This window comes from Salarias fasciatus, chromosome 6 (assembly GCF_902148845.1).
Source record: "Salarias fasciatus chromosome 6, fSalaFa1.1, whole genome shotgun sequence".
NCBI classification, from domain to species: domain Eukaryota; kingdom Metazoa; phylum Chordata; class Actinopteri; order Blenniiformes; family Blenniidae; genus Salarias; species Salarias fasciatus.
Window position 1 is genome coordinate 5,582,736 of NC_043750.1, and position 11,506 is coordinate 5,594,241.

Here is an 11,506-nt window from a genome sequence, read left to right on the forward strand (position 1 = left end):
GTAATGTGGGAGTCCTTCAATGTGTCTTGAAATGGATCAAAGAAGAAGAAGAAGAAGAAGAAGAAGCTCTTAACAAATCAGAAACCAACAACTAGACTGAGTGGCTGCTCAACTCTTTTTGTAGATTTCATTACATGTTATTGATGATTATTCCAGTCATGAAAAGGTATTCTTGAAAATATAATGAAAGTCGGTGTACAGTTTTTCTTTTTTCAAAGCAGTTCCATTTATTTTCATCTGCACTGAGAGACGGGAGAGAACAACAGCTCGAATGATGAGACTTTATAGGCAAGCAATAAATTGGAAGATCGATATCAGGAAAGAGTGAAGTTGGAGCAGATGCACAGCATGTTCAAATTTATGCAGTTATTCATTTAGCCAGGACCGCGATTTGCATTGTTGATGATGTTCCTGATCCAATTCATGTAACTGCATACGTCCATAACACCAGCTGCTTCAGTGCAGGCGAACGAAGGATCACCGACGAAAGAAATGACTCCATAAATCTTGTGGGCGTACTCCACACCTCCACCAGAGTCTCCCTGAGAAAGAGTTGAAGGTTATTTAACTATGCTGGGAGAGTGTGGAGCGACTTTAGACTTTCAGGGAACGGGAACTCACTCGACATATGTCCCTTCCAGGGCTTTGAATGCAGAACCAGGACTGATACAGTCTGGCTTGGTCTTCAACATTCAGAGGGTTCTGGGCATCAATGGTCACAATGTTCCGAAGCTTTCTGCAGTCCACAATGTCAAAGTTGGCACATTGAAGAGTGCTGGACCTACCAGGTGCTACACGATAATGGAAAAACATGATTTTTTTGATAAATAATCTGAAATAAAAAAAATAATACCATTATCTGTGTTTTTTTTTCGCCTGAAATCAAATGTAATTAATTAAATTTTGTCTCACTTCTCTCATTGTATGGGCCCATCCGATCAGGACCATATCCTGCCGCCCGAACGCAATCTCCTCTGAAATACAATCAAGAGTATGAGTTTGAACAGAAAAGGTTCTTAGAAGAAACCAGAGCTCTCAGACTTCTTTAGACTGAAACTGTGACTCACATGCGGAGCCGATTTTGACAGTCAGGAAGAGGCACAGGTGTAATCCTGGATGGATTCGGCAGCTTCAGCAGCATGATGTCATCACTCCTCCGATGTTGGTCCTGAAAGATGTGATGTTCAGTGATGACTTGAGGCCTCTCTACTGGAACCGGATGAACTCCTACAGTTGCAGACATGGTCCTGAAAATAAACAGGGTTTTATTTAATCTGCATCAGTTTTATTAGGAGGGTGAAGATGCTCTGTGGAGGTCAGTGGTTCTTGAAATAAATAAATGATGAACTAATAACAAAGCAGCTGAGATCAACGTCCAACTTGCAGACAGGAGTAGGAATGGTTTGAATAGGAGGGGAAATATTTATTTCAGGCTTTTAATGCATCACAGGTGCTGTGGATATGGAGTCAATCTAACGTTACAAACAATCAATGGCACTGACATTAAAGACTGGGACTTTCTCACCATCCGGGTTTCCAGCAGTGAGCTGCAGTGAGAATCCACTGGGGACTGATCAGAGAGCCTCCGCAGCGGGATGTACGTCCTCCACCTCTTGCCTCCAGTTTCACATGGTAGTGACGCTCGGTTCCTTGACAGGTCCTACCTCCAATGATTCTCTTCTGACGATGCAGCTCCGAGCTCGTAGCGAGACCTGCAGCATCAGATTTTACATCACATTGTTTGTTTTCATGGAAGAAAACAATAATTTACAACAGGGAAAATGAACGAAGGTAGGACTCAAATGGAAATGGAGTATTGACTCACCAAGCCACAGCACGAGAAGAAGTTTGAGAGGAGCCATCGTTCTCATTTGCTTCTTGATAACAGACGTCCCGCTCGCTCTGCTTTTATAGCATGTCCTCACAGCCTGATTGGCCCCTGAGACACGAACATGTCTCCTTTTAAGGAATTACTGACCTAATGGTATGTTGGAATCACTTCTTCTTATTATTTCACAACTACAGTATCAAAACACTGACTGCAAAGGTTCTCATGAACAGGTTAGAGCAGAACATCAACTATGAATTATATGCTGCTCAAGACAAGATATATTTTTTACTACAGAATGATGCATAAACTAGTCCTTCTACCAAGTTCAAATAGCAAAAGTGCCATCATTGTGTGTTCCAGTGTCTGAGAGACGATGACTTGTTTCTTGAATAATAACAGTGACAGATAGAAAGTATCAATAAAGTATCAGTAATACTGAAGGGATGTCATGAAAGTATTATTAATAGTGAAGAAATATCATCATAGTGTCAGTAACAGTTGTATTTGTAGACAGTAGTGTAAAGTACATCCAGCAGAAGTCGTCGTGGCAGTCTGCACATCAGGGACACTAAATAATGAGCTCAAGATGTTTTCTGTTAATTCACAGTCATAGGTGTAACAGGTGTGGAAGTTCCAGGTTACTGCACAGAAACATATTACCATATTTCACTTTTTAATTTAAAAATCTTTAAATTAGCATTCAGTTCAATTCATTGCCTGTTCATCACAAACCCTGAGAACTTGTTCTACATTTAGCACATTTTTACCATCACCCTGTCTTTGTTGTCATGTTCTGGCCTTGTAGTATGGTGTGTATGAAATGATGTGCAAGGCATGTGATTGTCGTGTAATCTAACTTTAGTACAGTGTTCAACCTGCAACCAGACATTTTTAAAGCTGTAGCATCAAAATTAATTGAGAAAGACAGAGAAAAAGCTCCGGCACCAGGATCTGTTTACTTCCTGTCGATGTAAGAACGTTACATCCACTCCCCGTCCAATCAGAACGCTTCAGCCCGCAGCATGAAAGTGGATTTAATCCTGTTTTTCCCATGTAAACACCAAACTAATACATTTGGAATTAACTAATTCAGAATTAAAAACGCCATGAAGCCGTGGCCAGTGACACACATTGTGCTCTACGCTGCAGTGCAGTTCACTGTTTCTCCTTTGAATGACTTGAAAGGACTCGAAACTGGAAGTGTAGGACCTGCGACTTGACCGGGACTTGAGGGCAAAGGCTTGAGGCTTGAGACATACTCGTGACATGAAAATCAGTGACTTGGTTCCACCTCTGGGAATCAGTTTGTAAAAATGTGTGAACTTTTGGATCTGAGCGAGAAAGTCTCTTTCCACAATGCATTGGAGCAGATGACAGAAAATGCTGCTCTCTTCTCACACAGATGCATCTGGAGAGAGAACCGTTTGAGATAGAGGGAAAATGAAAACATTGTGAGAATCACAAGGTCTATAGCTATGTTTTAATATGTTTTTTTTCTAAATTGAGCCAGAAATATGGCTGTGGGGAAACATTTGCTTGGTTTAAATTGGGAGTTTCTCTTTAAATTCATTTCTCTCACTCCAGCCCTCTCTAATACACGCACCCATTATTAAAATCCAAAAACGGCTGAAATTCTTAGCAAATTTTGAAGATCACAGTTTAAATTTAGTTCAAAATGTTGAATTGAGGTCTTACCATCTGAATAGAGGACAAAAATTGCAAAGTTTTGAACCTGTGTTTATTTTAGTGAGTGTTTTGAAAAGTTATCAGTCCAATTATCACTATTTGGTTCTGGGAGATCAATTTTAAAAAAACATTGATTCCATAAAATAACAATCATCATCCACCTTTACTTCCACCATCAGCATGAAATTCCTAATAGCTTTGTACTTGTCACGTGCAGAAAGATAACTGATCAGAGATCATCTGGGTGTCTGCCCTGCAGTGAAGAGAGAGGAGCCTCCATCGTTTGGTCCATCAAGATGTTCAGAAGTGGACGATCAGTGTTGTTTAGAAGTGGTTGATCCAGTCAGATGGGAGGAGAGGGTCCCATGAATCAAGTCTGACGCTATTTTAAAGCTCCTCAGGATGTTATGTCAGTATTTGTTAATAAATAAATCTAGAACCTTCCATGGTTCTCATTTGTTCCATCATTTAGAAGGGATGTGTGTGTGTGTGTGTGTGTGTGTGTGTGTGTGTGTGTGTGTGTGTGTGTGTTTCTATGTTTGTGGGGACCAATTGTCCCCACAAGGATAGGAAAACCTGGCACGATGTGCCTCGTGGGGACATTTTTTGGGTCCCCATGGGGGAAACAGTGTTTTCTTGACCATGTTGTTGTTACTGAAAAAGGTAAAAGTGCAAAAACATTTCTTTAGGGCTACACATTGTTTTGGTGTGGGTTAGGGTTAGGATTAGGGTCAGGGTTACGAGTTAGACATGAATGGGAGTCAATGGAAGGTCCCCACAAGGATAGAAATACAAACGTGTGTGTGTGTGTGTGTGTGTGTGTGTGTGTGTGTGTGTGTGTGTGTGTGTGTGTGTGTGTGTGCGCACATGCGCATGCACACTAGAAAGTTAGGACAGCAAAGTAACAATAAAGTATGCTTTTTTAGTAATTGGAATAAGCCAGAAGTACAATTAAGCTTACTATTTCACAGTGAGAGTATATCAAAAGAATAAATCTTGAATATTTTTCATATGCTAACAAGTAATTCTTAATATACATAGAATCCAAACAAAGTACACTTTCAGTTTCAAGAAACTCTTAAAAACATATCTGTTTCAGAAGGCATTCCAGACCTCCGGTCAGCGCTATCTTGGCTGTAACATATAACATGTACTGTCTATATTATTTCTTATCTCCTTGTTTTTATGTACTGTGCAATGTCTTTGATCTCTTTGGGATTTTTTACTGTGAAGCACTTTGTGACGGATGATCTGTGAAGCTGCTAAATAAATAAATATAACTTATTTACTTACTGACTAATCACATGGTAGTACATATCAGCATATGAAGTTGTTCCGCTTTAGCATAGAAAAGTACACCAAATACAATGTAAGTTTAGATTCATTACAACTTAATTAAAATGTAAATATATTCAGTACAAAATTAGTTGTTCCAAAATAGCACTCTTCAAGTTAACAAAAGTATTCAAAATGTTGGTACACTTAGTAAGTTTTTTTCACCTGGGAATAACAGAATTGTTGAGTAATTCCTAAAGCAGAAGTATCAAAGAAAGACAGCTGTTTGGAGAGATAAACCTCCTTGAAAGGCTTTGAAAAATGATTACAAAATATTTACTCAACGAGAGACAGAAGAAGGAAGATGACTTGTGGGGCGGATAAGGTTCATTACAGGTTCAGGGTCTGATATCATCTGGCTGGAACTAAACTACTTATAGTATGACGAATGCTTGCAAAACATTTCTCCAGTCTTCCCCATAAACGTCTGTCATCATTTCCTTTTTCAGCATAAGAGGCTCATTTGTCCTCCAGATGAATTTTCATCCATTCACCAACATTCATCCAACTCATCCATGGATTGTTCAGATACTCAACCTCCAAATGGTCAAGGAATTTCTGTTCACACTGTAAATGTTGGGTTATTTGGAATTTGTGAAGTTGGTCAAAGTATTGTTTAAATTCTTTATTAATTTCTTCATTGTCCTTTGGCTACCTTCGACACAGTTGACCACCAGATCCTCATAAACAGGCTGCAGGACCTGATTGGACTGTCAGGTCCAGAGCTCCAGTGGTTCTCCACATATCTGGCTGGCGGGAGCTTCAGTGTGTCATCAAACCACACTATGTCTGAACCAGCCAACCTGCAGTGTGGTGTGCTTCAGGGCTCAGTTCTGGGACCCCTTCTGTTCCTTCTTTACTTGCTTCCCCTGGGTTAGATAATCCAGCAGTTCAGTGATCTGTCCTACCACCTATTTGCTGACGACCTCCAGCTGTACTGCTCATTCAAGCCTTCTGAAACTCATAAACTGAGCTCACTAATGGACTGCTTGTCACTAACCAAGCAGTGGTTAAGTGACAACTGCCTCCAACTAAATTCAGGAAAAACAGAGACCCTCATCATCACCCCGGACAGTGGCATCCCCACTATTAAGCAGCACCTTGGTGATCTGAGCCTCTCAACCAAAACGGACTGAGGAACCTCGGGACGATCTTTGACAGCGCCATGTCACTGGACCACCACTCGAGGCAGCTGGTCAGAAACTGTTTGTTCCAGCTGCACAACATCGCTAAGCTCACATAGTATCAAAGAACGAGCTTGAAATGATCATTAATGCATTCATATCCTTGTGGCTAGACTACTGCAACAGCTCATCTTCAGTACGTCCAAAACAAAAAAAACCAACAGGAGGTCCCACATCACACCTGTGTTACAATAATAATAATAATGCATTGAGTTTTATATTGCACTTTTTCTGGACACTCAAAGATGCTTCACATTGCATTATTCATTCACTCCATACTGGGTGGTGGTAAGCTACTACTGTAGCCACAGCTGCCCTGGGGCAGACTGACGGAAGCGAGGCTGCCAATCTGCGCCATCGGCCCCTCCGACCACCACCAACCATTCACTCTCACAACTTTCATACTTAGGCAAAGTGGGTGAAGTGTCTTGCCCAAGGACACAACAGTTTTATGCCTGCGGGAGCGGGGATCGAACCGCCAACCTTCCAGTTCTACCAACTGAGCTACTGTCACCCCAGTCGCCCCACTCTCCGTGTTGCATTCCGTGTTGAGTTCAAAATCCTGCTGCTGACCTTCCTACGTGGCCAGGCTGCCATGTATATCAGAGACTTAATCAAGCCCGACAGCTCTGCCCGAAGCCTGAGGTCCTCTGATCAGAACTTGCTGAGAGTTCCCAAGACTCACTTTAAAACTAGGAGTGACCCCTTATTCATATCCACTGCCCCTCGCCTCTGGAACGAGCTTCCTCCAGATCTGCGTTCCCTGGACTCAGCGGATGCCTTCAAAAAACACCAAAAAACATTTCTCTTTAAGAAGGCTTCTAGACCCTCTGTTCAGCACTGTCTAGGCAGTAACTTTTCCCGTCTTTATTATTTCTTACTGCTTTTTGTTGTTTTTGATTTTATCTGTGGAGCACTTTGTGACGATTGCTCTGGGAAAAGTGCTATATAAATACATTTTACCTACTTACTTACTAAAAGTATGTTTCGTCTCACCAATCACTGTTAAATTTACCAAGCTGAAATTTTCACGTCAGTCTGAATTCTACTTGTGGAACAAGAACAAGCAACTTCATTGAGATTCAAATTTCTTCAGATATTTGTAGGATGGAACTCATTCATGAAGTATAGTTTACTGTGTTACTGAATTCCTGGATGGAAAATCAGGATCAGTCTGATATTTGATGGAGTTTATTCAGCCAATTTGCTGTGACTTTCTAGATTACTTCTTTGCCACTTCTAGAATTGTATAAATTCCTGTACCTCAGCCAGATTGTTAAATGTGTGTGTTACCAACAGTTTAGTTGGATGTGTGATGCCGTGTCGGAGTCCCAGGTCTCAGAAGTGCTGTCCAACTGTCGTACTTCCTTTGTAGTTTCTGAACTTCAGTCAGGGGCGGGGTGGCCATCGGGAGGTTCGGGAGGTTTCCCGAATGGCTGGTGTGTTCCGGGCCGGTGGGGTCTATTGTGGGCCGGCGGCCACAAGCGCCCACAAGCGGCCGCACCACCATTTGCTCCCGCTCCTCGAATCGAAGTACGAGCGCGCAGCCCCCCCTCCCCCGATAGAACGCGTCTCCAAACGAAGCTCCCGGGCTGAATTTCAACCCCACCTTTCAACCTAGACTTTTACATTCTGGTTCTTGGAGAAGATATCTGTTTTTCTCCCTGGTTAGTTTCATCATGAAAGTCTTCATTCTCAGCAGGTCTTCTATAGTGCATCTCAGTCTGACCCGGGGCTCTCTCTCCAGCGATCGAGCAGCACAGTGTTCAGCCTCACTGCTCTCAGGGATCCACCGTCCATCGTCTCCTCGCTCCAGCTCATCATGTTCAATCAACGGCTCGTCATCAGGCTTCCACAATGCCGAACTCGCCATCTGCTGAAGATGATTCTTATTTTCAGACAAGATGGATCAGTAATAATCAATGACTATCAAAGATAATTATAAATCCAAATTAGGGATCTGATTTTCATCAGATAACCTCGGGGCACCATCTACATAAGTAGAAAATGATCGATGATTCACTGTAATCAATCTCATAAACTAGACTAAACTATAGGGTTGGCAATTTGAATGAGATACATTTTTTTAAATACTGGTTAAAATGATCTTTATGACCCGATGGGAAGCAATTCATGGCGTGTTCTTAAAGTAGTTTGGAAAATATCCGCTATCTACAGCAGGAGTAAAACGGGAAAAACAACAACCAATAGTCTTGAGGGGACACCTTTTTTTAAACCAATCAAATCCCTTCGCCGTTCGACCTGCCCCCTGCGCGTACATGTCAATGGCGTGCACTGACCCTGGTTCAGTGCGCGCGTAGAAGGACGGAGCGTCGTTGCAGAATGGCGGAGAAGAATGTTTGGGGCTTTACTTACCGGTGAGTGCGCCATAACTTGGCGTAGTGCAAATAAAGAAAAACGAAGAAACGAAGCGCTGAGGACAGGTTACGCCAGGGACGCACTGGTACACGGAAGCGCCGCGCGCACTGCGCACGGAGCGTCTCCGCTCCCAACGGAGCTCCTCCAATGGGGTGGGAGCTAGGCGGAGCTTTGGGAGATGCTACATTCGTGCTACATGCTAGTTTTCCAAGATCGCCAACCCTCGCTTTAATATGGAATTTGGATTAATAATTAAATTACTCCCAATTACTAAATTCTAACAGTAAAACCTGAAGGATGGTTTTGATGATGGCTCCAGTTCTGCCGTGCCGTGTCCTTCGAGGGCTTGAAGTCTTAAAGAACAGAGTTTGTGAAAGTGGAGGCTGTGCTCTGAATCCCAACACAATGTTGGCATGATCATGTGGAACATGTTATTGACTAGGGCTGAACGATATATCGTTATCATATCGAAATCGGGATATGAACATTCAGGACATTAGTTTCTCAAAATCGCCGATATCAAGATTTCCCCTGCTTGCCCTGCATGTAAGCTTGCCCGTGCACAGGTCAGGCCAGCCAACCACAAACCTCATTTACTGGTTGACAGCTGATGGCAGCCAATGAGAAACATCAGAGGGAGGGGCAGGAAGGAGACGGAGTCGCACACTCACGTGCCACACGCGGCGGAAAGTAAGCAAAACAACAACATGAGAGCTGAAGAGAGGGCGGTTGCAGAATCTGCACAAATAAGTTTGGTGGTAGTGGCAGTGAGTTCTCATAAAAAAAAACTGCATTTTTTTACATCCTTTTGTATGATCAGGGCGCAAAATTCCATATAAAATGGCGGCGGGGACCGATTGAGATGGAATCTCCGCCGGTTTAGGTGCCATATCAGTAGGTCCTTACCGCCTGTTGGCTTTTTTTTATCATGAAATTGCGTCGCTTCTCTTTTAATGAATCAATCAAAACCAACACTCCTCTTAAAGCTCGTGTCCGGAGTTTCCGTTCGTTTCCAACGTATGTATCATTTTTTAACAGAGCTTCTATGTGTCAGTCTGGTTCGATACTACAATATAATATTAGCATAAAGCAATATAAAAATTTATTTATGAGCCCCGCCTTCGTCTCATAGACCCCCATGTTATCCGAAAAAGCGCCGGTCAGCGTCAACCAATAGAGTTCGAGCTTCCGCTTTGTCATGCTGTCAATCAAAGTGTGGAGCAGCCAGAGAGCACGGCTGCTCGCCCAGCAGAGGAGAGTTAGCTACGCAGCAGCCACCGCACTTACCTCGGATATATCCACTGTCTGCTGAACATCCACCATAAACAGCTCAACATGGAGGATGCTGCAGGGCTCGGAGGCTCTCATTTTCACCCGACAGATAACTCGCGTGCACAATTAAAGGGGCGTGGCTTGGTCGCTCATGAAAGCAGAGGGAGGGCGGAACCTCGAGACATTGGATTAAAAAAAAAACCTCTCTCGTTCAAAACTCCGGACACGAGCTTTAACTCTGGGGCTGTGTTCGAAACCGCATACTTACCTACTACTCATACTGACTTATTGAGTATGCAGTGTGTTTACACTGGCAGTATGCGATTTTGAGTATGCGAGAAGTTCCCGGATGCATACTGCATTCGCCAGAAATGTTGAGTATACATCGTGTGTTCACTACTCATACTGAAATTGCCCAAGATGCAACGCGACGGACATTTGAATAAACTTTATTCAGTTCACAATGACTGTTTCTTCATGATGTACATTTAGCAAGCTGAGTATGGTTCTAGATTTAATCTTCCCTCCATTGTTTGTGCTCGTAGGTATGACATATTACGAGATTTCTGATTGGATTGACAATGATTAAAAATAGTAAAAAAAAAAAAAAAAAAAAAAAAAAAAACCCTTACATCTGAGAACAAGTCCATGCTGAAAGCGACCATGATGTACCGAAGACGGCGAGCCGATCTTTGTTGAAGAGCCGAAAATACTCTCCGTCGGTAAAGCATCATAATTGGCATAATAAGTGGTCCGTTAACGGGACACCGGTCCACACGGCGACGTTAAGCGAGATATATTGCTGAAAGATTGCCTTCTTGTTTTCAAAGTAAAAGCACAGATTTATCACTGAGGTTGTTTTGCATGAGAAAGGGAAAGGGGTGGTTTATTTTGGTGAAAATAACCGGAAGTGCATTGCTCACTGCGGCTGGCTTGAATTTCACCGAATTCGTCCAAACAAAATCCTAAACGGCTGGTATTCGGACAAATAAATGACACACTCGGGCTCTAAACCACCACTTTGTCGCCTAATTTTTAAAAAAATCTCGATGAAGTTATACATTTGACGAGTTTAGAGCTAAAGTGAAATCAGCTTTAGCAGATCGATTTCTGCTCATGGAAGAAGTGCAATGCATTGTGGGCTATTATGTAGTATGCTGTAGTGTAAACGCTTCGCATACTGTTTGATGGACTGAGTAAGCAGGATGCAGGATGGATAGTATGAGTATGTAAGGATGTAGTAGACAGTATGCGGTTTCGAACACAGCCACAGATTCTATTTTTGCGTTCTTCTTCTCTGTGCTTCACGCTGCACTCTGCATCTAACAATCACAATGCGCCCTCTGCTGGACTGAAGGAGGTACTGCTTGGTTCAGGCGCTGCTGTGAACTCCAAACAACAAATACTTCAGAACACGATGACAGCAATGGGTGTAAACAGTAGTAACTGTAAATATGCAAATCTGCCAAAACAGTTATTGATTTACTGCGATACTACAGTTCTCCACCCCTGAATGAGGCCGTCACAGCTGCAGGCATGGCCGCAAAAACAGAACATCAATGAACATCAGTGAGAGAGGTCCTCCAGGGTCTGATACATACACAGACAACACCTGGTCAGATTAAGAACTGAATAGAATCAGAATCGACACTAACATTCACAGCCATCAGCAGGATCTTAGCTAAAATACTTTGTTCCAATTTGGTGCAGCTACATTATATGAAATGTGATTTGTGCTGGTTTGGATTCTAGGGTTAATGTGACACCACCACCAAAGGAACTTGTCAAAGCTGGGATGCTTCAATCAGCAATTAGCAAC

The 11,506-nt window shown here is 42.6% G+C and overlaps 1 protein-coding gene across 1 annotated transcript; it reads right to left on the minus strand.

The window, feature by feature from the left end:
* Positions 1-233: 233 nt before the first annotated feature.
* Positions 234-1,862, minus strand: LOC115391162 (mast cell protease 4-like). The gene is made up of 7 exons (XM_030095288.1): positions 1,826-1,862; positions 1,526-1,712; positions 1,068-1,247; positions 913-974; positions 622-791; positions 438-542; positions 234-242 (listed from the first exon to the last, which is right to left on the minus strand). The coding sequence occupies exons 1-7, from the start codon at positions 1,860-1,862 to the stop codon at positions 234-236; spliced, it is 750 nt and encodes a 249-aa protein (XP_029951148.1).
* Positions 1,863-11,506: the final 9,644 nt, after the last annotated feature.

Bases quoted from the DNA above. Each gene is read 5' to 3' on its own strand.
- LOC115391162 (XM_030095288.1), bottom strand. From the start codon at position 1,862: ATGGCTCCTCTCAAACTTCTTCTCGTGCTGTGGCTTG. The intron at 1,713-1,825 runs GTGAGTCAATAC...CTGATGCTGCAG, and splicing joins TCTTCTCGTGCTGTGGCTTG to GTCTCGCTACGAGCTCGGAG. The intron at 1,248-1,525 runs GTGAGAAAGTCC...GTTTATTTTCAG, and splicing joins CACTGCTGGAAACCCGGATG to GACCATGTCTGCAACTGTAG.